This window comes from Notechis scutatus, chromosome 3 (assembly GCF_049901735.1).
Source record: "Notechis scutatus isolate UNSWTSFEM ecotype Mainland chromosome 3, rNotScu1.2, whole genome shotgun sequence".
NCBI classification, from domain to species: domain Eukaryota; kingdom Metazoa; phylum Chordata; class Lepidosauria; order Squamata; family Elapidae; genus Notechis; species Notechis scutatus.
The window spans coordinates 79,876,173-79,903,509 of NC_142011.1; the positions used below are offsets into that span (position 1 = coordinate 79,876,173).

The 27,337-nt window shown below is 39.9% G+C and overlaps 2 protein-coding genes across 3 annotated transcripts in view; one reads left to right on the forward strand and one right to left on the reverse strand.

The window, feature by feature from the left end:
• DNAI3 (dynein axonemal intermediate chain 3) overlaps positions 1-11,091 on the forward strand; it is a 42,101-nt gene extending 31,010 nt beyond the window's left edge. The window contains exons 18-23 of the mRNA XM_087960560.1: positions 755-818; positions 3,068-3,198; positions 4,139-4,343; positions 7,495-7,586; positions 9,013-9,135; positions 10,671-11,091. Of these exons, the coding sequence (XP_087816686.1) occupies positions 755-818; positions 3,068-3,198; positions 4,139-4,343; positions 7,495-7,586; positions 9,013-9,135; positions 10,671-10,814 (759 nt within the window). The 3' untranslated portion in view covers positions 10,815-11,091. The remainder of the gene's footprint in view (positions 1-754; positions 819-3,067; positions 3,199-4,138; positions 4,344-7,494; positions 7,587-9,012; positions 9,136-10,670) is intronic.
• Positions 11,092-12,295: 1,204 nt separating this feature from the next.
• SYDE2 (synapse defective Rho GTPase homolog 2) overlaps positions 12,296-27,337 on the reverse strand; it is a 50,623-nt gene continuing 35,581 nt past the window's right edge. The window contains exons 5-8 of one of the 2 annotated variants that reach the window (XM_026674159.2): positions 24,812-24,993; positions 19,965-20,196; positions 16,479-16,533; positions 15,941-16,059 (exon numbers count right to left, since the gene is read on the reverse strand). In XM_026674159.2, coding sequence (XP_026529944.2) covers positions 16,523-16,533; positions 19,965-20,196; positions 24,812-24,993 — 425 coding nt within the window. In that variant the 3' untranslated portion in view covers positions 15,941-16,059; positions 16,479-16,522. Of the gene's footprint in view, positions 16,060-16,478; positions 16,534-19,964; positions 20,197-24,811; positions 24,994-27,337 lie in introns of both variants that reach the window. The other variant, XM_026674157.2, reaches the window with a different exon arrangement.

The following is a 27,337-nucleotide window of genomic DNA, read 5'->3' on the forward strand; positions in this document are numbered from 1 at the left end:
TATGTTCATATTCTGTGAAATGATATAATTTTTGCTGTATGTGTAATCTACATTTTCATTATCACAATGCAAAGAATTAATAAAGAAGAATGTTGTTTATGTTTTAAAAACATAAGACTAAGAGAGGCCTCTCTTTTTTTCAAGCCTACCCCTTCTGTGAAGTCTTTGACTAATTTCTGGCTATAAATCTCACAGTATCAATCTCTGTATATGTTTTCCACAAAACATATTGTGATTGAATTTCCATATGAACATGAAAAACATGATACAGTACTGTAAATATAACTAAAATAGGTTATCACCCTGTTAATTTTTTTCTCATGCTGCTTTCCACTTAAACAAACAATAGCAAAATTCACTATTCTAAAAATGTGATGTTTCAGCAATATAATGGAGCACATTAAATAGCTGGTGGGGATGTATCCAAGATGAAAAAAGCCTTTTATCAGATTTAAGAAAACTGAGCTTTCAGACACTCTATATAATATATTAAAGGCTTTGTTATTTTGGACATAAGTACAAGTATCTTGCCAAAAATTCTTTAAAAAAAGATTGTATTATAAAGCATATTTTTAAAGTATCAGTACTGAATCATGGTATATTTCAGACTGCAAAGATCTAAACATCAAAATAATGATGGAAATACTTCCCATTTGCAAAAGTTGTAAACTTCAAAGGCGATCACATTCTGTAACCAATATTTCATCTGAACTCCTGCTCCCCTTGCTAATTACATTTTTGTGGCATTTTGCAGGACGGTGAAGTTCTTTATTCAGACTGGAAGATGGAAAGAGACGGTGACTCAGGAAGATTGCTTAGTATGTCTTAAATTTCTCAATATTTCTAAAACGGCTATAGGACCCAGATAGTCAGTTTTTTAAAAATAAAAACTTAAGTTGTAAAGCACAGCATCTATGTTGGATTTCTATACAGACGGATCACCTTGTTGTTTTGAATTAGTATTTTAAAAAATAGTTGTCTGAATATACTAGTAATTGACTTAGGGCCTGGTTATTTGAGGAACCACTGGTCCGTGTGGTTTCTACCATCAGATGATATTCAGTGAGATCAATCAGCTAGCCACCCTTTCAGGTCCCATGAATCAAGCCGTGTCAGCTAATGGGACAAGAAGCCAAGCTTTCCAGTGGTGGTGCGCAGAGGGTTTACTACTGCCCTTTTCCTGCAATCCTGCACTCTCCCTGTGTCTTCAACAGCTGACGTGCAGCAGCTGAGCTTCAAATCAGGAAATAAAGGTCAGAAGATAGCCAGGGCGGGCAGGCCCAGCAGCTGATTATTGGAGGGAACTGGTTCACTCACAGATGATCCTCAGAGCTACCAGTTCAGCCAAACCAGGCCGAACCGGTAGAATACCACCACTGAAGCTTTCCTTATGGAATTATCTCTCTCCAGAGATTCTCATGGCTGTCCTGAATTAAATTCTTTTTTGAGTGTTGGTACTCTTCAAGATAAATGTTGTTGTATTTTGTTTACTTCTCCTAACTTGCTGGACTAGCCCTGCAGTTCATTCAGCAAGGTTTTTTTTAAAATGGTTGCTATTACCTTCTAGGGCTGAGAGAGAATGACTGGCCCAAGATCACTCAGCGGGCTATAAGACTGGAACTCATATTTGTCTGGTTTCTAATCTGGTTCCTTAACCACTACATGAAACTGGGGCTCCCAGTGACATTAAAGTTATTAAAGACCAGGTTTTTCTCCCAAGCTATGAAGGTTGAACCCATGCTAGAGAAGATGTGGGAGGAATGTTGGTTACATGTTGTCATATGAACTGTTTATTAACTTTCTATCTCTTTTTGTAATTGTGAGTGCCCAGAACCATAGATAGATGAATATGGGAATGATCTAGGGCAGGGGTCCCCAAGCTTGACAACTTTAAGACTTGTGGACTTCAACTCCCAGAATTCTGGAAGAATTCCCAGGAATTCCCAGGATTTCTGGAAGTTGAAGTCCACGCATCTTAAAGTTGCCAATTTTGGAGACCTCTGATCTAGGGGAAAAGAGGAAAAAGGTGCTGTCTAAGTAACGATCACACAGAGAGGCAGGAACCCCCTGTGGCTTAACAGTCAGAGAACGAAACTTAGGAAAATCTACCCTAATGCATCAAGCAGTTTAAAATGGCAGTGGGAAGTCTGTACTTTCCGACTGTTGATGTAGCCTTAGAATAAAATAGATTCAGCCCCTCTGATCTTGTTCCCTCCCTGGTTTTAGCCAGGTGGGTTGACAGTGAAAGATAAATGATAGCCTGCTGTGTTTTAGAAGTGGCGGGTTTCAATTCACAGGATCTCACAATTGTCAGCATAGATTTGAAATTCAAACAGTCTGAGAACACAAGTTTGTAAACGCTGACAGTTAAACAGCTTTCAAATCACAATGGTTCCCCATGGAAGGAGCAAAAAACAGCAGAACAAAGAACATTCAGTATAGTATCTCTTTTTAAAGACCACTGCATGGTCAATGTGTTTTGCTACAGTCCCAAGGGGTCTAGAGTAGAATGAATCGACAATCCATTTTTGCAATACTTAATCATCAAGTAGTAGAGACTAATTTGGATGAGAACTCCTCATCCTGATCTCTCTTGATGGGGAAATGACTTAATTATGGGGTCGATGCTATTCTCTGAGCTTGGTTGTTTTCTTGCAGATGTTTCATTACCCAATTACCTAAAATCGTCAGTACTAGCACTGGGCAGCATTACATGGCTGGATAATGAAATATCTGTAAGAAAACAACCAAGCTCAGAGAGCACCAAAGACCTCACAGTTTAACCCGGAACTACAACTGTTCCCTTCTATTGGTGCCTCAACTATGTTGAACATTTGACAACAGCTATAGGAACTAGGAAGATGAATAACACCAGGGTTTAAGGGACTGGATTAGGAATAAGGAGATAAGGGTTAACATTCTCCCTCAGTCAGGAGACTCATTGAGTAAATCTGGGCCAGCTTCTTAGCCCAACTCTGTGAGAGAAAATCAGATGTAACAGGTAAATACAAATAATAAAATTTTGTATACATGTACAAAAGCTTACCTTTTTTTCCTCTTGCTTCAGGCCAGAAACCATCTAACATACACAGCATCCATGATGGACTTGTTCACACTGTGCAAAGATCACCATTTTTCAAAGATATCATTCTCACAATCGGAGGCTGGAATTTTGCAATATGGAAAGAAGGTGTTACGGTAAAGATTTCTGGAATCAGAAATCTCCATAAAGAAGTTGCAGATCAAAGTTTTTAACAGAGGGCAACTCAGAGGTGCACAAACACGTTGTAGCCTCTTTTGAATTTAGGAGTAGCTCTGCATCCAGGGTTGGGATTCAGCCAGTTCGGGCCAGTTCAAACAACCCGGATGTTAAATTTACATCTGGTTCGCCGAAGCGGTAGCGGAACCGACTGGCTGGCCCCACCCTCCCCTCCCAGGAGTCTCCATGCGGCCCATTTTGGATGCAGGTAAGTGTAGGGGCTGTGCGAAGGCTCCGGAAGGGTGAAAAACAGCCCTTCCAGAAGTTCCGGAAGTCCAAAAATGGGCCTGTTTCTGGCTTCCGGAGGGCCTCTGGAGCCTGGGGACGCCGTTTTTGCCCTCCCAGAGGCCCAAGGGAAGCCTCCAAAATGGCCCTCCTGTAATTTCCAGTAGGCCATGCCGACCATGGCCACGCCCACCCAGCAACTGGGCAGAGAACCGGTTGTTTGGAGTTTTGAATTCCACCCCGTCTGCACCTCAAAAACTTAAACTTTTCACTATAGTACAATCCTTACAGAGGTTGTGGCAGAATTGCTGTTAATTAAATCCATTGAGAATTTAAAAAACAGATATTGCTTCTTGCCTGGGCTTCATTTTCTTATGTATTGTGTGTTTGTGTATTATGTAGAAGCAAGCAGCTTTGTGTTAAGAGTGGTTTCGGGCAAATTTTGCCTTTCTCACTAAATTAATTTTTTAAAAACTTGCTGTCATAATAATAGACCAAAATTTGTAGAACTTTTAGGTGTTATAATTAGGTGAGCGAAACTGTAGAAATTATATGGAATTCTATTTGATTGTGCAGTGTAAGATTTTTGAGAGCTGTGATGGCAAATAATTGAGAAAATATTTTTTAAAAATATTTCTTTTGTTTTTAATTCAGGGTGGACCGCTCCTTAAGTCAAACTGTGCAGCAAAGAGGTATACTGTTGGACATTGGTCTTTATCAAGACCAGGAGTTTTCTTTATTGGAAGAGAAGATGGAAATGTTGACATTTGGGACCTATTGGAGAAAACACACGAAGCATCTCAGACCCAAAATATCAGCATTGCACATATTACTTGTGTTAAGCCCTGGATCTATTCTTGTACGTCCCTACAGTTTGCTATAATTGTATTTCTCTACATAACGTATAATTTCGCAGTAGGTCTTTCTTTAGCCATTAGAAGCATGTGAATAACGAGATGCTGCCAAGTAGCAAGACAATATGGGGAAGAAAACTCCAGAAAATATCAAATTCTTAGATGATTATAAGGTGGATTGAGCTGCTAACAAAAGCAAGCAAGCAAGCAAGGAAGGAAGGGAGATGGTGACTAACTTTGGCAAAATAATAACAATAATAGTAGTTGTAGAAATAGAGGACAAGTCCAGATGTGAGTCTTATAAATTAAACTTAGAGAAAAGCTGTATATTACACACAAATGCATGTAATAAAAGCTTGCTAAAATGATTAAACAATGGTGCTTCAGAAGTTACAGTTTTGCTAGCAGAAATGCTATCTTGAATCCTATGTAGAGAGAAGTGGGAAGCAATAGGCAGAAAACATTTGAAAAAATGAATTGGTAAAGCTGATTTAACATTAACTTTCCCTCTATCCAAGTGACCTTTCTTTCTTTCTTTCTTTAAAAAAAAAGACATTGGATCTCAGTCACGGTATAACTATGATGTGGAATGCAAAAATATCACATAGTCACAGACTTAATTTATACAATATGTCATAGTAAACCATAAGGCTGACTTAATAGCAAATATGCCCTTGCCCAGTATTCCTCAACCAGGCAACTTTCAAATGTGTAGACTTCAATTCCCATCTCCAAATTCCATAGTTAAATCTATAAATCTGGGATACTGGTGCCATTTGACTGGAACAAAAACTAAAGACTAAAATATGACTTTATAAAGATAGGACCTTTAACTAGTCAGCCCATAAACAGAGATAGATGGTGAGACTCATTGCATTTGTTAATCGTTCGTCCTTCTGGCTTAGTATTTTGTATTAATTTATTTTTATTCTGCCTTTATCGTTTTTACAAATAACTCATGGGGGTGAACATATCTCACTCACATTCCTCCTATTTTCCCCACAAAAACAACCTCCTGAGGTGTGTTGGGCTGAGAGAGAAAGTGACTGGCCCAAAAGCTTTCATAGCTAAGTTGGGATTTGAACTCAGTCTTCTGCTTTCTTGCCTGATGCCTTAACCCTGTGATGGCAAACCTATGGCTAGTATGCCAGAGGTGGCACGCTGCACCCTCTGTGATGGCACGCAAGCTGTTGCCCCAATTCAGCTCCGATGCGCATGCACGTGTGCTTCCCTCCAGCCAGCTGCCCTTCAGGTCTCTGCTGCATATACATGGGGGGTGGCGCTTCTGCTGCTGACCAAGCATACCCAGCGTGGCCTTCAGCAGGGCAGCTAATGGTTAGGTAAGGCTCATCTCCCAAGGTGGCATGCAGCAGTTTCCTTACAAGACCTGGGGAAGGAGGCCTTCTGCTGCCACAGCTGCCTTGCAAAGGGCCAGGCTGGGCATACCTCATCATCACTGGAAGCAAGAAGATAGTAGAATCATACAATCAAAGCTGGAAGGCAGCTTGGAGGTCTATTAAGTCCAACCAGGGGTGGGATTCTACCAGTTTGCACCTATTCGCTAGAACCAGTTGTTAACATTCTAAGCAGTTCGGAGAACCGGTTGTTAAAAGAAATTACTGGCCTAATCCTGTAAGGAAGGCAGGAAGGAAACATTCTGGTGTTGCTTACAGAAACTGCCTCTCCATTAACCCTTATTACATTCTTGGCAGGACTAGACTTCCTGTCTCAGGAAATTCTCTGAAGTTTTCCCCCCCCTCCTTTGCTGGTACTTTGCTTGTGTGGAGTGACCATTCAAAGTTACAATAGCACTGAAAAAAGTGATTTATGACCATTTTCCACACTTACAACTGTTGCAACATTCCCATAGTCACGAGAGGCCAGGCGAGGAGATGCGTGCCTTGATGTGAGTGATATTGAGTTGGCCACGCCCAGCCAATAACAAGACCACCAAGCCACGCCCACCACCTAAGCCACACCCACCACCTAAGCCACGCCCACAGAACTGGTTGTTAAAATTTTTGAATCCCACCCCTGAGTCCAACCCTTTGCCCAAGTTGTACAGTCCTTATACCATCTTGGACAAATGTTAGTCCAATTTTTTCTTGAAAACCTCCAGTTATAGAGCATTCACAACTCCAGCAGGCAAACTGTTCCACTGATTAACCATTCTCACCCTCAGAACAATTCCTCTTTATTTCCAGGTTGAATCTCCCTTTGAGGACAAACACTGCTAGACAGTGAAGGCCAGCTGGAGTGGGGAAATAGGAGGCAACATGGGCCTTGGACTGTGGAGTGGCAAGGGAGCTATGACTGGAACTTCACCCTTTGCTACTGGACTGAGTAGGGCTTGGGTGACTTGGGCTTTGTGCTGTAATACCTGGTGGTCTGGGGCAGCTGCCATTTTTTATACAACCCCAGGGAAGATGGGTGGCATAAATAAATAACTAAATAATAGTATGACAAGCAGCCTAGAGCCTAGTGCTGGCTGTTGCCTCACAAGGGAGGGTGCAGGGCAGAATTGGGAGGGTACCAGGGTTGCCATGGCTAAGCGATGCAGTTGCAGGACATCAAGCTTTATGACTGCATCACTTAGCAATGGAAATTCCAGTCCCAATTTTTTGCCCTCCCCAAGCCTCCTCCACACAGACCCTGCACTTACCTGGGATCCAAAACAGGCCACGTGGCGACTCCTGGGATGGGAGGGAAGGGGTGGGCGGGGCCAACCAGTCATGGCAACTACTGGTTGGGCGAACCAGATGGAAAATGAACATCCGATTCATGTGAACCAGTGCAAACCGAGAGCAGCCCACCCCCTGAAGTCCAGTCATCTTAAAGTTCCCAACGTTGAGAAACATTACTGTAATATAGAGTATAAATCAGATTTACTTATCATTAGAGTTCTGTGTAGGAGTATTAACTATGAGCAAAAATCTGCCAACTCTATTCCAAAGTCATGAACCAATATATTTTAGCAGGGTATATCAATCTAACAGGTTTTAATACCATTTGCTTGGGGAACAAGTGGAAGAATGTATTCTGGAAATGAGCTTTTTACACCTAGTCACTAACATCAGTAATGAAAGCAAATATTCTACCAATGGTTAGAAGTTGTATGTTTATACCCGCAATAATATTTTGTGTCTTCTCCTACAGCAAAGCAACACTTCCTAGCAGTTGCTGATGATTTTGGCACCTTGCATATTTTAGAAATTTCATGGTCATTAATCCACCCTTCCAGCAATGAGGTTTGTAACTCATTTCATAAATTTTTGTGGGTGGCTATTAAAAGTTGCAGAATAGAGTAGCGTGGGGCAACTTGTGGCACCTAGCAAACCCTGCCATCTAGCAAACAAAAGTGAGATGTAGGCCACATTAGGCAAGAAACATCTGATTCAAGAAAGGCAATAGGATAGTGCGAATGCAGCTTTGCGTCCCCCATCAGCGAATCTGTTATCCCGTTATCTGTTATGTGCTAAGGTCAGAAAAGATGAAGAATTCCATTACATATAAGCCATAGTATCAGTCAGTTATACAGTAAGAAAGTGCCTGAATAGCATTTGGAGAGCTTCAAATAATCAGTAAAATGGTCACATTTGCAGCGACTGGATTTGTTTATTTATTTATACCCCACCTTTATTATTTTTCTAAATAACTCAAATTACCCAATAATCTTTCTTCCTCCCGTTTTCTCCAAAACAACAACTCTGTGAAGTGGGCTGGGCTGAGAGGGAATGATTGGCCCAAAGTCACCCCATAATCTTCCATGCCTAAGGCAGGACCAGAATGCACCATATCCCGGTTTCTATCCTGGTGAACAATTACACTTTGTGGATTTGGCAAATGGTGCTCTCCAGATCCTCTGGATTTCAGCGTCCATTAACAAGTTTAATGGCGAGATTTTTGTTGAAAACATCTGGATGGCACTGGTTTGTCTATTCTCCAAGCCAAACAAAAATATTCATTCATTTTTATTTCTCACATTTATACCCTACTGTTCCCCTGTGAAATGCAAGTTAGATCAGGGGTCGCCAACCTTTTGCACCTCAGAGACCACCAAACTCATAATTGTAAATCCCACGGAGCACTAATATGAATTTTAACTGACAGTGGCTTGCTGATGTTGGTGCAAAAGTCAGTCCCATATTCCAGAGACTGGCCCCTTTGGTCATCCCGGAGCAGCTGCTCCTCCACCTGGGTGCACCGGCCTGCCATGGACTGGAGAAGCTGCTCCGGGATGACCAAAGGGCCAGTCTTGTGACTACTGCAGCTCTGGAATATGGGACCGACTTTCCCACCAACGTCAGCAAGCCACCCCGGGGCTAATTTCCCTCCCCTGATGTTGGTCTTACCCTCCAGTTCCAGCTCGTGTGGCTCTACTCAAGGTAAGGTTTGCGCTTGGCCAAAGGGTGGGGGCCAGTGGGTGGGCGGGCCATGTGGGTGGTGCATCCTTTTGTACCCATGCAGCCTGGATTAATTGCTTTGGGAGGAGTGCTTGGGGGGGTTAGGGAAATTTTCTTGCCGACCACCAGTGGTGCCTGGCCCACCAGTTGGCGACCACTGGGCTAGATAGTATTCAGGCTTCTTTGGTTCTTGTAGTTGTATAAAGATAAGCATGTTTTATGAATGGACAAACCATGCTCATCATCATTAAACATACATTGGAAATGTCAGCGTTCCAGTGTTCTTCATTACTTTGAGCGAGAAGTCAAACATCTGGAGTATTTTGAGCAGCGGCAGGAATTCAGAGAAGAAGAAAGGGTGGCACTTGAGCATGAAAAGCTGATGAAGAGAACGGTAAGATCTTTAGAGACTGAAAAGCTAAGATAAGGGTGATATGAGTATTATTTAATTTACAAGCTTTTTGGGCAAGTGAGCTACAAAAAAGTATGATTACTTTTGTGGGTTTACAGTGTAGGGGATTGTGGCTAATTGAATATCCTTAGGATCCATGTTTTCTGTAACAAAGGATATTTTCATTGTGCCTAATCTTTTATTAATCATTATTTTTACAAGGTTTTCTATCCTTCTCTGCAACCAAAAACATTCTCAGATAGTTTAACAAACCAATACAAACTTAAACATTCCTTACTCTTAGACTTGTAATCTGTGGAAAGCAAATATGAGGAAAGGGGGGGGGGGGAAACATAAAATGCAAGTTTTTACTTTATTTTAACTTTCTTCAGCAACAGGAAGTTTTCTATATATATATTTTAAATAGCTGCAATACTATATCTTAGTAAATCCAAAACCAAATGATGGTTTGGACTAACTGTAGTTAATCCATATTTCATTTTGAATTTCTGGAAGCAGAAAAGCCAAAAGTGGTACTGAGTCTCTAGTTTTTCTTAGTTTGCCCCTATAATTGTCTCTATCAGATTGTACAGGTAGTCCTTGATTTACAACCACAATCGAGACCAGAATTTTCATTGCTGAGCAAGGTGATAATTAAGTGAATTGTGCCTGATATTACAACCTTTTTTGTCAGCTGTTAAGAAAATCACTGCAGTGGTGAAGTGAGTAACTTTGCTGGTCAGAAGTCAGCTGGGAAAGTCACAAATGGTGATGATATGACCCTGGGATCAGAGGTGGTATTCAGCAGTTTCTGGCCAGTTCTGGAGAACCGGTAGTGGAAATTTTGAGTAGTTTGGAGAACTGGCAAATACCACCTCTGACTGGAGATTTTACAGTATCCTTCCCTTGCCATGTCCACCAAGCCACAGCCACCGAACCGGTAGTAAAAAAATTTGAATCCCACCACTGCCTGGGATGTTGCAACTGGCATAAATACATGCCAGTTGCCAAGTGCCTGAATTTTGATCATGTGACTGTGGGGATGCTGCAATAGTGGTGTGAAGACCAGTTGTAAGTCACCTGTCCTCACAGTCCAGGAGGGGATCCATCTCACAACCTCACCTTCAGAGCTTGGCCACAATGTCCGCACCAGTTGTAAGTCACTTTTTTCAGTGCAGTTGCAATGCCCTCCAGCTGGAACTACCAGTATAATCTCAAAATGCCTATGCCACAACCATGCTAATTAGGAATTCTGGAACTTGTATTCCTGACACTTTTGAGGAACTCAAGCTGGGAAGGCTGTTCTAAAATATTATTACTATTAATTTAAATTTATTATAGCCACCCAGTCCCATAGGACTCCTCTTGAGTACTAGGTTACTTTAAAAATAACATTTAGTATTCAATATTGCTGGCTATTTTGAAAGTAGATATTGTCTCAGGAATGTAATGATGGAATCTGGTGAGACTTTGGAAAAATGCGTTTTGTATAGTAACTTATCATTCCCCCCCCCCCCCCTTCATTCTTCTCTTTGCAGAAAGTGGTTGGTGGTCAGCGAGAGTTAATGGAAGAACAGACCAATCAAAATTACGTAGAATTTTTGGATTTGGAGAAAGCCATATTAGTTCGACTTGGATTAATCAAGGGACCAGATAAATTTAGCCCCTCGAGAAATATGTAGTTTTACCACTACTTAACAATAATGAGCAACTTCAGAATAGCTGTGACTCTCAAGATATATAATTTATACTGCAAGTCCTTCCATGAAACAGACACCTCTTTTTATTTAACTAATTGTGCCTTCCTCAGTGAGAATGGCCAAAGATAGCAGGCAAACATGTATGTGCTGTTCTTCCCTATCCCTATATTATGTATAATAAATGCATACTTAAGAAGCAATATTTATTGTTAATTTGCTGTAGTGTCACAACGCAGATTTAATAAACACCTATTTATTTGTTAAATATGGCATTGTGGAAGCTGTGGTGTTAAAAGAAAACAAAAACAAAAAGCCTCAAGGGTGCCCCAAAGGTGTTTTTTCAAGAGGCAACTGGCTCAAAGCTGAAGAAGCTTCTTGGACTAGAAGTGAAACATCTTCAAACAAAAACCAGAAAGTCCAGTTGCCTCTTGAAAAAGCACCTTTGGGACAATCATGACCTGGATGACCAAGAATCTCCATATACAACTCAAGGGTGCATTTTGTATTATCAATTCATAAGCAAGTCTCACCTTTCACCCAGGTCAACATTCTGAGTTCACACATAGCCACACTCATATTATATTTCCCACGTTTGAAAGTGTAGCAGTAGGTAAAATCCTGGCAATATTTCAGTGGGGTTACTGCAGGATAGAGAATGGAGCCACTTTTATTTTGAAAGCATCAATGTGTTGCTTTTTTTCCCCTAATGCAGCTGCTACACAACATATGAATGATACACTGAATTATTTATTACACTGTTAAATTACACCACATGTGTAATTTATTACACATTTGCACATGGGGACAGAAATTTTTAAAAGTGATATATTTGTTTTGTTTGGTATGTTAAAGGCATAAAGTTATGTCCTAATTCAGCAGGAAAATTGAGATGCTGCATTAATGTGCTTGCAAGTGACTATATTACCCAGGGCTTCTCTTAAAAAGTTACGGATCACTGAATATAAAAATGAAACTTGTTTGATTTGTGCACAGCTCTTACACCCTGGTTTCTAACATTAGAGAAGTCAAAATGTAAGCATGTTAGGCGTGAATCAAGAACATCGTATTTAAAGAATGTTCAGCAACATAGACTTGCCAATGTTGTTCAGGCCATCAGGTGCATTGATTTGACATCAAGGACTGCAACAAATGGAGTATGCAAAATGACATCTACTCTTGAGTGGAAGTAGTGATTCCATTCCATTCATTCTTCTTCACAGGATTCTGGACAAGATGGACTCTGACCTGATAAAAGGCCCATCTGCTCTTATCAACTGTGAAAGGTCTGCCCCTCCATATCATCACCCAAACTGATACATTAGATTAAGTCTGTGTTCTTCCCATTTCATAGCACAGCAGACTAACAATCCTGGCAATATAAATTCTTTTCACACTAGTTAATTAGTCTTATCTTTAAAATGTATTCTTAAAATAATAACATTTTACAAAATTACAGAATCAAGTTGTTTTCAATTTTGGGTTTTATTCAGAATTAACATAGTTCAAAAATAATTCACTTCCTGTACATATGCTTTAAAAAAATACATCAGCTTATCAATAAATGCTTCAGGTTAAAATATATGCTTTTAAACTGTATCATTATATTGAAATGACTGTAGTTATGTACCGCCACTCTAATCATCATCATAATAAATTAACCAGACTGTATAAAATGCTGAATATTTAAGGAAAATGTGGCAAAAATCATGCACCAAATTCAGTCATCCTATTGTCAATAAATAGCTAAAATAATTATAATAATATCAAGGAGCAAATTAAATAGCACTTGTACCAGATCCGTAACAAAAAAAAGGAGAACTGATAATGTAAATAAATGAGGGGAAACCAGACCTATAATACAGGGTACCCTTTCCTTATCCTCCAACTATTTTAAGACTATAATTCCCGGAATTCCTAGATGGAATTGAGGAAATTGTGATTCCCCAAACAACTGACGACATCAGTTGATGAAGGTTAATGCAAAACAAATAGTGTTCAAAACACTCTTTAAAAGATAATGGCTTCCCCTGCTTGCTAATTAATATTTTTTTAAAGGAATGTCATTTAAGACATACTCTACTTCATTGCTATCTTTTTTTAAGAGGCACCTGGTTGCAATTTATTGCTGCTTGGGTCATTGCCTGATTGCAGACAGAACTTAAATTTGCATCAGGCTTGTATTTACTTTGGTTCACAAGTGAATATCAAAAATCTGCAGACCAATCCAATCAGGATTTATTAAATTTACCCTTCTTACAACAATATGGAAAAGCTGCCAATATTCATTTATAGAAACCTGGCAAGATAAACAATAAATTGATCGTCTTAGCATTTAAGGACATTCTTGGGATTAAAGAAGCTAGATCAATTGGAATGAAGACCTTCAAAATGTCTCAGGCCATTTGAAACACATTACTTTAAAAAGGCACTTTCTTCATATCAACCTTTGAAAAGGAGGCAAACTCTTTGGGGGTCTCCCTAGAATGGATAAAGGTGTAGAAATGTATTAGGGGGACAGGTTTAAAGTATATAATAAGTGGTTCTTTATCACAAAATAAAGAAGCAGCACAACTATCAAAATTGGGAAGCTTCCCATTAGCGTAGCAGAAGGGAAAATTCCCTATTCAGGAAAAAAAACTGGACAAGATACACAGTAAGGTACTCAACTTACGACCATTAATTTAATGATGGTTCAAAGTTACAAAGGCCTCAGAAAGAATGACTTATGATCCATCCTCAAAATTGCAACCATCACACTAGCCCCCTTACCCCGTTATGTAATCACCACTTAGACACTTGGCAACTGGCTTGCATTTATGACTATGTGATTGACTTAACCCATGATTCACTTAATGACCACAGTGATTTGTTTTAATGACCATAGTAAAATGGCTGTAAAATCGGGTTTGGTCATGTGACGACTTGCTGAACGACCACATTGCTTCGCAAGCAAAATTCAATTCCCAATTGTGGCCATAAGTCAAGCACCACCTGTAATGATGTACAGAGTTACGCACCTACATTTCCAGTCCGATGAGACTGATATAATAATGCCCAAGCATGGTTCACTATAGCTGGAGATGCTTTAACACAGAGAGCACCCTGGACTGCATTGATTATTGCCTATGCACAGTGCTAACATTAGGCTGATCAGGTTAAAGATCTAAATTTAAGATCACTACATATTTTTAAATGTGCATATTTGTGGACAATTTGGTAGAATAACTCTGTGGGACCACAATAAAAAATTTGTTTTGATTTGGTTGAATCGCTGCTATGGTCCCTGCCAAGCAATCAAGTCTCCAAAGCATCTCCAGAAACATGTTTTTTAGTTTCACAACGAGAATTTCAGAAGGGTGTGACAAACAGGCCATTGTGTCTAGATACTTTATTATTGTAGATACCTTGAAGTAATTTGTACGATTTTAGTTGCAACTTTCAAATACCTCAGTGTTCAACCACTTTCTTGTCCAGGACATCCCACAACTGCTTATGTGTGGTTGTTGGACAACACAACAGGCAAGTCTCTTTTCAGCTCTCTTGAGTCAGATCTAGAGTGGGCCAGATGGGCACAGGACTGTCCTGTGGAGTCCTTGGTGCTATCTGAACATGACTGTTTGCTTCAGACATTTCGTTACCCGTTAAAATGCTGATGCTACCTAGCTGGATAAACATTTGCAAACAAACAGCCACGCTTGGAAAGCACTAAGGACTCCACAGTTCAACCCTGGGCTACACTTTTCTACAGTGCTGTCATGTATAACATCTCCAATAGGGCATGAAAAAACACTAACCTCCCACATCAGCAGTTTTACTTGACTGGCATGTGGGGGAAGGGTGGGAAAACTATAGAAATAGTGCATAATCACCTCATTTTACACAATCATCTAATGCAATGCCAGGGCCTGCTCTCTAGGAAGAAATGACATTTCCTATGCTAATCTACCCCCACTTTTTGGACTCTTAAATCTCTCTCTCTTTCAATCCCTCAAATACATACACACATACACACACACACACCCTCATCATCATCATCACTATGCTGGGAAATGAATGAATGAATGAATAACATAAATTCAGAGCACTGGGCTGGAGAAAGAGAAGAAACTCTTACCCTGCGCAATGAAACGTACCTCAACTAGAAAGGCCCAAATCACGCCTAATGTTTTTCACATATAAATATCTACAAGACAAAAGTTAGAAAAATACTTTTGCAGTTTTAAATAGTTGCTTGAAAGTGTTACTACAGGAATACATCAATATTCATATAACTGAACTATCAAAAAGCTTTTATTTTCCATAGCAGCCTTTGCATTGCAAGTGAAAAGGTGTCAATATAATAGAACGTGATCTACATACAGTTTGTGCCGCATATTATCACTTAAGTAGTAACATTAATCTTTTCTCTTCTGGGAGAACATCCGTACCAGGGCTAAAGTTTCAGGAACAAAGTGTACTGTTCTAGTGTAACAAAGATAGAGATGAGGCATTATATATCTTCGATAAACTGTTCAAATTTCCTAAGTGCATAGTACCTTGACAAGGAATATTGCAGAATTGTTTTAGAAAAAGTAACATGCTTTCAAATGGTGGAGAAAGACTGCAATATGAATACCTAACTTACACAGTGATCTCCAACATTGCCCAGTACAGACCCTCATCCAAAACTCATCCTTTTCCTTATTCTCTCCTGGTGGAATACAACAGAAGGGACATACAAAACTGGAGACATGGCAAAGTGATCAACAACTCATATTGAGCTTGTTTTTATTGAGTTCCTGTTCCAGGTTTCCTATCAGCGTATCAATGCTTTCTTGCAAGTTTTTGAGGTTAACTTGATGGTTCACAGCAGAATCCATTGTTTGCATTGTCAGATACGCCTGAAAGGTACGTTCTTTGGATACACAAATGGGCCTCCGGAGCAGCGTTCTGGAAGCATCCGCTTTGCTGCCATCGTCCCCACTTTCTGCCTCTTCTGAAGGGACATCATCATAGTCGGCTTCGCTCAGAGCTTCTTTGGGACCGACAAAGTAGTTATCTCCACAAGCAGTCCAGTCGCCAGCATAGCGGTTGCTTGAAGAGCTGTCTAGTCTGGCTGGCCTGGATCGCAAGATCCCAGGCACTTCGCTTAAATTTAACATTTGAGGCCGCTGTTTCTTAGGCCTCAGATAGTTCACAGAGGACTGCTGCTCCAGCAAGGCTGACTCTTCAGTTGATGGATGTTGCACTATGATAAAGCATAGTCGGAACTCAGGTTAGCTTAACAGTATGCCTTAAAAGAAAGCAGCAATATGACATTATATTTTTTCCACCGGTCTATGACTTGGGAACATGCATTTATGCATGCATACTGAACAGCCAATAATTCTATTGTACTGATTTTGGTACCAGCCAGTCAAGTTATATTGAAAAGAAAAAGCCAACTAATAAACATTTCCTCTTAAAACTACCATGCCTTTGTCTACTGCCGCTGGAGGAATCTATTAAAACTGGAAGTTTAACCTGATTAACTCTGCAAGTTAATTTTGCAAGTTAATCACAGTCCAAAATCACAGCACAGTTCGAAGAAGAGCTTCCAAATGCGATCTACAATCAACTATGTAAGAAAAGCAGGCAGAACAAACACACATTTGGCACTTTTGTTACCTGAACTCATGGTTTTACAGCTCTAGAAACTAAGCCTCCTCTTGTTATCGCCTTCCTATGGTAAACAGTACAAATGTTTTATTCACCAACAACTGCTACATAGTTCAACTGTAAAAGTTTGTTTTCCAAGAATCTCTCTGTAGTAATGGCTCTATTATTATTATTCTTTTTGGTTCTATTGTTATTGTTGACTCTATTTTTATTTTTGCTTATAACAATATTCTGATTGCTTAATGGCACAAAGAAAAGACATCATTCCTACCACGAAGCCTTAACTCATGTAAGACTTGATAAGGAATGGAGAGAAAATGGCAGCAGTGCCCAGGGATGGGATTCAAAAACTTTTACTACCGGTTCTGTGGGCGTGGCTTGGTGGGCGCGCTTTGTGCACATGCACACACTTTGTCAAATACGCACTTTGCGCAGGCGCAGGGGCGTTCCAACTCACCTCCTACAAGCCTGCGCTCTCCTGGTCACTTCAGCAGCTGCCGCACCGCACTCTTCTGTGCCGCGCAAAGCAGCTGCGCTTCAAAAGCCGAAGATAAAGCTGAGTAGGGAAGGGCGGGTGGGCCCAACCGCAGAGCAGTGGAGAGAACCGGTTCTGCCTCCGCTGCTCATCACCGCTACCGGCTCCGCGGAAACGGGCAGAACCGGTAGCATACCACCACTGGCAGTGACTAATGGAAATTAGATCTAAAAGAAGCTGGGGGACCTTTGAATTGTCTCAACAGTACCGGGTGAAAGAAGTTGTATCTCCCTAGCTTGTCTTGTCAGAAGACGCAAAAACTGATGAATGTGCAGACAAAGCTTCTTGTAAAGAATATAGAAGGAGGATAATGTGAAAATTAAAAGATTTTTTAGGACCAGGAAAGCCAAAAGGAGAGAGGAAAAAAAAAAAAGAGTGAGGATTAAGTGCCATTGTAGTGGATGGACAGTTAGCAAAAGAAGAGTGTACTTTCAAGACTTAAACTTATACAGGGCGTCTTCAATTTATGACTGTTCATTTAACGATTGCTTACAAACAGCGCTGAAATAATGACCAACCTCAAGTACTTTCTGCCACTGCAGCATCCCTGCAGGGATGTGATTTTATCTCTAGTGGTACATATACAACTCTGGTGCATCCTCTGGTCATGTGATCATCTTCTGTAACCTTCCCAGGTGGTTTCTGACAAGCAAAGTCAATGGGGGAAACCAGCAGGGAAGGCCGCAATTTGGGATCATATGATGTTTTGCTTAACGATTATGGCAGAAAAGGTTGTAAAATGGGATGCGACAAATTATCTGGTCCCTGTTGTCATAAATCGAGGACTACCTGTATATTCTGCCTCTTAGGTTACAGATGAAAAACATTTGGTTACACCAACCGTATCTATCCTATTGGGTTGGCATAGGTATCCTGTGAGGCAGTTCAAGGCTCAAGGTTGATTCAGCCTTCCACCCTTCCAAGGTTGGTAAAATGAGGATCCAGATTGTTGGGGACAATATACTGACTCTGCAAACCGCTTAGAAAGGGCTTTAAAGCACTGTGAAGCAGTATATAAGTCTAAGTGCTATTGCTATTTATGTGTTATCTTTCTTCAAAGCCCATCACGAACTGCAGTGGCTTTGTAATTTCTAATAGTATCTGTCAGGGGTTATATTATTTATGTATACATTATATTTTATCCAGATTTTTCTTTAGAAGCAAAGGGAGCTTGTTGTGATATAAAATGCTAACTCTGGCACATAACAAGGCAGAAGCCAACAAATGCAACCTGCCACTTACTCAGATAATTTATGATATCTGTTTTTCTACCATATAATACATGAATAAACTTTCACTCAGGTTCAAATATCTCCCTGGAAGTAGTATATCTTACTTGTCTAACAATTCTGGTTTCTTGTTTTAAAAAGATGAGAAAGCATGTACATCAACAAAAGCTCTTCTGTTTAGATTTTTTTTTTTTTGAAACAAAGGGTTCATGTGTTAAACCTTAAGTGCCAGCATTATTAACTTTTCTGAATAAACAAGGACTATTATTTTTCAATTTATAAATAAACAGATAAATGAAAAGCTGAAGTTGGTCACAAGCATAATTATCAAGTTTTCCATATTCATCAGTAGATTAATGTTTGGCTTTATTCCTTCATAGGACAGAGCTCACTCCACAATGTTTAACTAAATTTTTGAAAAGCGAAAGCCCTTGGCATAATATCCTGTAGTTACAGAAGAGGCTGAAATTTTTAAGCTTATGCTAGTTCACTTCTTTGACAATATACACCTGGTCATCCAGGAGATACCTTTACAGAGCAAACCTTCTTCAAGGACCTGATTGACTCCATTTTGAATCACTGGTCAAGCAGCTATATTGCTTATTTCCATATGTTTTGTCTGAGCAGATAATATCAATTGTCCACATTCAGGAAAAAAAACCATCTTGGCTTTCGTTCAACTAACAACCTGATCATTGTGCTAGTAATGAATCTTCAAAGAGCTGTGGTGGCACAGTGGTTAGAATGCAGTACTGCAGGTTACTTCTGCTGACTACCGGCTGCCAGCAGTTCGATTATTACCAACTTAAGGTTGACTCAGCCTTCCATCCTTCCAAGATGGGTAAAATGAGGACCCAGATTGTTGAGGGCTATATGTTGACTCTGTAAACTGCTTAGGGAGGGCTATAAAGCACTATGAAGTGATATATAAGTCTTAAGTGTTATTGCTAAATGCTAAAGGAAAGGTGCAAATAACTTTGTCTTTCCAAACAGTCTGGTATCTGACCATCAGAAGATGCTATTGCTAAAGCAGAGATCAACTGCCCCAAAAACACTTAGGGCTGTTCCGTGTAACCTTTTCCTTTCTGTCTGAAAAATTAGCTGCTGAAGCCCAAAAGTTACACCCCTAAATATCTGCCTGAGAGAAGCTATAGATAGAATCAAGGTTATCCAATAATAAGCATAGAGAAAGAAGGAAATGGCAGAAGTCCCCAATAGCAAAGACAAAAAAAGGGGGGAGGGAGGTGGAGTGAAACAAGGCTCATGAAAAAGAGATGGACATAGAGATGGTGGCCATGAGTATAGTCCTTGAGTTAAGACAATGGGGATGCTTCAGAGCACTGGGAATAAACACACAGATGTTTAATATGGCTGGATCTTATCTTCTTACTATGGGTGCAAAATAAAATCTCATTCCTCTTTATTTTAAAGAAACTTAAGGGCAAAATACACAAGCCTGGAATGGATGCAAAAGTAAAAGAGTACATTAGCAAGATATTACTTTATATAACCAATGAAGAAAAAAAAAGTGGTTACAATAGCATAAATGTAATGTAATTGATATGCTACACTAGCAGGTATAAATAATATGGCGTAATACATTTTTCTTTGTAAGTTTATGCTACAATAAAAGTTCGAACAATGCAAGGGATTCCACTGCTTTTACTGCAACCGATTAACAATTGCTTTGAAAGAAATGAAAGGTTCTCCATTATGAGATTTTCTTTTTACCTGGCCACAACTGGAGCAGATAATGTAAAACTTCTATATGTTTTTTGAAATCCAAGGCACTGGCCAGCTCTTCTGAATCCGTGAACACTCTATTGTTGTGGCTGGTAGTTTCCTGCCACTGACTAAGTAATACAGGCCCAAAACACACAGCTAAATTCTGACAAGTCATTCTGTTTACTTCATGGTATGAAGCCACCAGTTTCAGATGGTCCAAGAGCATCTTTAGAGTTGCCTAAAGAAAAAGAGGAATGGTATTAGTTCATTACTGGGGGTGGGGATGGGGGAGATAATTAAGAAGAGAGGCAGTGGCATTATTATTGAAGGCTTTGTTCCTTTAATTCGATCACAACATTGTCATTCATGCCCACTAGCGGTGTCCACTTAAGATAACATTTCAAGAATACCTTTTCGTGAAGCAGGAGAGCACACAGATCTGAGGTTTTGCAGCTGCTCAATATCCTATATATGCCCTTAAGGAAATATTTTGCAAAGGCCAATGAACTGCAATTTTCTGCATACTGGAAGTAAACCACATGAAACACCAATCTTCAGCTTGGAGAAAGGCTTTAACAAACAGCCTAGTCCCATGAACCAATTTAAATAAAACTGCATTTAAATAAAACTAAATAGCACAGAAATTCTGCCCCATAATTGGTACTGAATTAAATGGCTAGAAATATTTGGTTGGGGCTCATCTTTCCTGCAAAAAAGATTCCTTTCCCCTGATTTGTTTGCCCTTTGGAATCACAGGCAAACTTTCTATGAAACTATAATTTTTCCTGTGCCAAAACCAACAAACATAGTAAGATGTTCCCACCACTCCGTTAAGAACACAGGAAGCTGCATTATATCAAAATTGGAATACCACACAATCCAGTTCATAATTATTATCTGATTAGATCCTCTGAAGTTTAAGAAAAATGTATTTTCCAGCCTAATTGGATTCTTTTATTTTTGGCTTTTTTGGTGATTTATAGCTCTCTATTTGCAACAGCTATCGCAGATTGGAAGGTGAATAAATTGTCTTCTTTTTTTTTAAAAAAAAACAACCATACTAGTGAAAATAGATATAAAATCTATGTTGGCATTCCACTGCAAAGACAGAAGATAATTTAATCAACATTTGGGGTGTTAGTTATTAGCTGAAAGCAATAATTTATGAATAATAATCAAAATTATTTAGAAAGGGAAATGTATGGTCAAGCAACATGTCTAGGGTTAAATACAAAGCATAGTGAAAAAGAAGGGGAGAGGCGCTGCTGATAAATAAAACCATCTTTTTGTAAGATCTGAGGGAAGCAGCTCTGCTTAGAAAAATGGTTTGTCTGGCTGCCTACCCATAAAAGGCTACAGCTGGTCTTCTTTACAAGGTTCTCCGCAATAGACAAATGAGTTTACACACTGTAGTTCAGCATATTATGACACCATATAAAATTAATTAAGGAGCATGTTTTAGGCATACGTGCCCAAAAATGGTAGTTTGCCAGGAGAAAAACTTTGTGTATCGCCCAGAGTAGCCGGGAGTTGGGACAGCACACAAATTTAATAAATTATTATTACCAAATCAAAAGCATTACAGGTAGTCCTCGACTTATGACAACTGGGACCAGAATTTCCCTTGCGAAGCAAGGCAGTTGTTAAGCACGAGCACTGATTGTAAGTCACTGTTTTCATGACACTGCAACTTTGAACAATCACTCAATGAATGGTTGAGGACTAACTGTATTGTTAATAATATTCATTAAGTATTTATAGTGTTCAACTTTGCTTGAAAACTATTTGTTTCTATCAATAACTTTGAATTAAATTCTTCTGTATTATTTGATAGTACAAAAATGTGAGTTGGAGATCTGATTTAAGGAAACCATTGGATCATATTATTACCTCCAAACGGATATGATTATTTCATTGCTTTGCACATGCATAACAAATCTCTCCTCCCTATACTGTCCAGGGTAAATGCCTTCCAATTCAAATCCATAAGGTTTGCTACAGTTTGGACTGCTGATGACAGTGGCAGGATTCAATTTTTTTTACTACGGGTTCTGTGGGCGTGGCTTGGTGGGCGTGGCTTGGTGAGTGTGACAGGGGAAGGATACTGCAAAATCCCCATTCCCTCCCCACCCCACTAACCTGCTTTCCAGCTCTGTTCTTCTGTGCAGGGCTACAAAAGAAGACCCAGCCATTCAGCTGGGACTCGAGAGGCAGAGAATAGATGGGGACGGAGCCAGTCAGAGGTGGTATTTGCCGGTTCTCTGAACTACTCAAAATTTATGCTACCGGTTCTCCAGAACTGGTCAGAACCTGTTGAATACCACCTCTGCCTAATGAGAATTGCCGAGTGGGAGCCCTTAAAGGCACAAGTTCTCTTTCATGTGCTTCCCTTTGCTTATTATGAGACAAACAGGGGCACCTGCACAATTAGGCTAAAGGAGCAAAAGTCTCCAGGTCCCTTAGTTTAAGTGCTAATGGGTACTTCCCATTCTCAGCCTAACTTATAATAAAACATTAAACTTCTATAATCAAGGGGAATAACCCCATGCCTATATTAATTTATGGTGTCCTGAGCCATAATGATGCCTCTTTCCCTCAACTCCAGCATATCTACACTTTTCTAATATCAAAAGAAGTCGAACGAAGTGCCTCTAAAATAAGACGGCTTACCAAAATAGAGTGGGAGGAATCTCCCACTTCGTATTTGCTTGATGGCCATTGTTCTCTCCACCTCTCAAACAGAACTTTACTTTCTTGTTTTTCTACCCATACATACTAACTCCAACCTCAGACAGTCAGCTCACAATCTGCTCTACCTGAAGCTATCTGATTTGGACTACAAAACTCCACACCGTCTCCAAAAGACTAAAATAAAATGAAGCGAGCCAGTTTTAATGCCATATCATGGTGATCTTGAACTTGGTAGATTTCGCAATTCTTGTTCTTATTTACCAGCAAAGTCCAACTTGTCTCAGTAATTGGACAACTATGTTAGTGTACTGCCGGCCAATCTGCTATTATCAACAACAACCCTGAGTAGCAATGTTTTGGTGTTGATCTCTATCTTTTTTTCCCCTGGAAGTTGCAGCAGCAAATGTTTCAAGGGCAGGATTGGTTATATAATCGTCTACCTTTAGCTGGCATCAGACAATAGCAGCAAGGAAAAAACCCCAAATCTCTGTTCACATCACTTCCTTGTACTTGTTAGGGAGAAGGGAATTAAACAATTTACTGAGGGTTTGGAAGGATTAAGATTAGGCAGACTGGTGGATCTCTTTTAAAGGAATACTTAAGCAGTCTTTATTTCAATGCAACTGCATGCAAGTTTCGTGCTGCACCTATGCTGCTATACACACATAGACTGGCTTGATTATAGAATTATTCCAGCAAATCTTAACAACGTGACTTTGCAAAGCTAATGCCAAAGCTTAGTTACTGCCAGAACTTGCTCCTATTCTGCCTGGACAAGCCAGCAGCCAATTTGCCCAGTTGGCATAGAGCAAATTGAATATGGTCTAATGGCTTTCATGTGCAAATCTGGATTACTTCTTGTGATTCTGCCTGGACAAACCAACAGCTGCTTTGTACAAGCAACATCAAAGGAAATTCTGACAATTTCTCCAGCAAAAGGCATGCAAGTTCAGCTCAGAATTGGCTCCCTCAACAAGCTGACAGAGGAGTCCTAATTTTCTCCAACTACTGCTTTAAAAAGCAAAAATCAATCCAAAATAAACGTAGAACACAAACCGAGAGCGGCTTTCTCAAAAATAAAGTCCAGATTTGTAACAGAAACTAAATTAATCTTTCCTATGAAAAATAGGCTTTATATGTCATTCATTATTTCAATGAAAACTGATAAAAGTTGCAAGGTTCTATTTCCTTTTATATGATATAGAGATTAAATGTTAATGATTAAAAATGATAGATTTTTGGCAAACTGTTAACTCCGATGAAATCATTTAATATTATTCAGAGGGGGTTAAACAAATGTATTTATTTTAGGAGATAATGGTATCACAAATGTTGAGATTTCCTGATGTGATCTAACATCTTAGGAATCAATTCACTGACCCAACTTAACTGAAGTCACTGGATGTCAAGTCAAAGTTTTATTCTGAAGAAGGAAGGAGGGAGAAAGTGGATAAAGGTAGTCCTTGACTTACGGCCACAAATGAACCCAACATTTCTATTGCTAAGCAAGACAGTTGTTAAGTGAGTTTTACCTCCATTTTATGAATTTTAGCACAGTTGTTAAGCGAATCACACTGCAGTTGTTAAGTGAATTGTGAGGTTGTTAAACAAATATGGCTTCCCACATTGACTTTGCTTGTGGGAAGCTGGCTGGGAAGATTACAAATGGTGATCACATGACCCATGCCAGTTGTCAAGCATCCATGCTGCAACAATCAAAAGCATGAAAACTGATCATAAGTCACTTTTTCAGTAATACTGTAATTTCAAGCAGTCACCAAATGAAAATGGTTATAAGTCGACGACTACCTGTACTCCTTAAGCCAGAGGACCCCAACTCCTGGGCTGTGGCCTATTTGGAACTGGGCCGCGCAAATGCAGCAGCCCAGTTCCCTCTTCCCCCTCCCAGACAGGCCAAGCTGCAAAGGTTGGGGACTGCTAGCCTGTTTGGAATTGGCCCCTGCAAGTGGCTGGCTGGAGCACGCACACACGCATGCAGACTCAACTGTCACAAGCGGAGGGCCAGCAGGTACTATTGCACATGTGCGCTAGCCCACTGCTCGCGAGGCCCAGTTCCCCTCTCCCCCTCCAGTTGGGCCACAAAAATGGGGGGCCGCTGCGTTAAGCCATCCACTAGTTCAATAGGTCAAACAAATACTTACTTTCTCAACTTCTGGCAGGCAATCCAAAAGAGCCGTTGTATGTTCTGAATCATTACAATCGTTTTCACATCCATTTGCTGTCATTTTCAAAGGTCTTTTTACCATGGCATCCAACACTGCTTCATAAAGTTGTTTGGTTATCAACGGAGAAGGCAACTCCCTTAAATAATCTTTGAGGATACCTAAACAAGACATGCAGGGAAAACAAATTTACCAGAAAGTCACATTTCAGCAGGACAATCAGTAGTGCTCATGCAGAAATTAACTTAAAATTGGGTATCTTGGAGATACACACACAGAGACAAACACTTCTCAAATCTGAAAATCATTTACAGCTCTGAATGTTAATTCTTGTTTCTTTTATTCTATCAATGCTGTGTTAAAGGAAATGCCAAAAGGAATATAAAACTTTATTGGGGATAGCAATCATTGCATTATATCACTTCTAAATTTTGATACATTTAACATTTTATCAGAATGTTTTAAGTATCGTGCATCAGAGTAGTCACAACCACAAGCGAATACAGGTTGTTCTGTCCCCGTGTTAGAACTGTTGCAAGTGTTTTATTGATTCTTATTTACTTATGTTAATCCCACTGTGTCTCATGTCATTTAAAACAAAATTTCAGAACTGGACATTCAGGGCAAGGCTGCTGGACCCCTCCCCGTTGCAATCTCTTAACTCCCCTCCCTTCACACATACATCATCCACTACTTCCAGCCATATGCAGTTCACTGACATTTTTAAAAAACTCAATGCATTCACTGCTGCCAAATTCCACTGCCTCAGTAAAGATCTGCAGCTGCCACTTTGATTGTTCCCTTACACCTCACTCACATTGCCAGCTCCTGTGCTGCTACTGCTCTCCTAGCTGCCAACAGCTGATCAGTGCCCCAGCTATTCCTTTGCAGCTCACCTTTGTTTTGGCCCTGTCTTTCCTACAAATTGTGCAGGCCACTCTAATTCATAACCTACAATTCTTGAATCAAATGCAGTCCGTCTCAGATCTCAAGAGCTGTGGTGGTGCAGTGGTTAGAATGCAGTACTGCAGGCTAACTCATTGCTTACTCCAAGAGTTCGATTCTGAACGGCTCAAGGCTGACTCAGCGTTCCTCCCTTCTGAAGCTGGTAAAATGAGGACCCAGATTGTTGGGTTTACTTAATTTAATTTCCATTAAATTAAGTTTTCTGTGGGGAAGGACATTCAAATGCTAAAATAAACCCTTAGCCGAAGGTGGACAAATATTTATGATAAGTATTTTAAGTATTTATTTTTGCTGTACACTACCCAAAGTCATATGTTTGTGAAATGGGTGGCTATATAAATTGGATAAATAAATAAATAAATGTTATACTGAGACATTCAAACCCAAGCAGCAGAGTTAAAATTAAAACAGCAAGTAGGTGAAAATAAAAGGAGGCATAGTTGAGCCCACATCCTGGTTATGTTAATTATGATTGGGCATTTTTTAAATCTCAGCTGCAGCATATGTTATACATTGATTTATTATAACATTTTTATTTTGTTTTTAAACATTGTTAGCCACTTGAGTTGCATATTTGAGATGGACAGCTGTACAAACTGAGTAACCAGACAGACAGACATATACACCACAACTAGTTCCCTCCTCCAAAGGCTGGAAGAAGCAGAAATAGACCTTTCCAGGTTGGTGGCCCAGCACAGAAGGGGGGAAGAGGTAATGGTTTTGTGTGAGGGCCAAGCATGCGCATGTGCACACTTCATTTGTGCGAGTTTATAAACACGCCCACCACTCGTGCAGGGGGCTGCCACCGGCACCAGCCACTTGCATGAGTTGGGGCTGTGTGCATGCATGCATGTGCTGGCCCATCGTCATGCAGCCCGGTTGCTAATAGGCGATGGCCCGGTAGTGGGCCGTGGTCCACATATTGGGGACCCCAGGAATAGATCTTATCAAGTGGAACCATTATCATATTAGTTTAATTGTTCCCTTAACATTAAAAAAAGTTGTTCTTGAAGTATTATGGTGAACCAACAAACCAAGTCAGTTTTTTAAAAATGGTCTACCTCTTTGTCTATTTTTTTTTGAAAAGTGATTAAATTAGGGAAGAATTCAAAACTGAGTTGAATCACAGCCTTTTAAGTCAGAAAAATCTGAGTAAGGATGGGAACAGAGATTCACCATTAATACAGGTCCTGCTGAATCCAACCTTCCCCTGATAGTGGAAACTGTCTCATTTCTTCTTGGCTACCACACTGCAAATGTTATATTAGTTTATTTTAATCAGATAATAACACTTTTATTACACATAGATGTTCTGAAAGGTAGCTGATAACATCACTAGGTAAATGCCTCCAGGCCCTATGAGCAATATAGTTCCTGAGGTCTCTTCAGGCTACTTTTTACATTGTTAAGTGTCTCTTTATCTTTTTTTTAATGATTTTGATCAAAATAAATTGAATTAATTGACTGTTTCTTCCCTATTACTAGATGGCATCTTATGTTTACTTGAAAGGCTGAGGAGCTGATTTGGACCTCCTCACC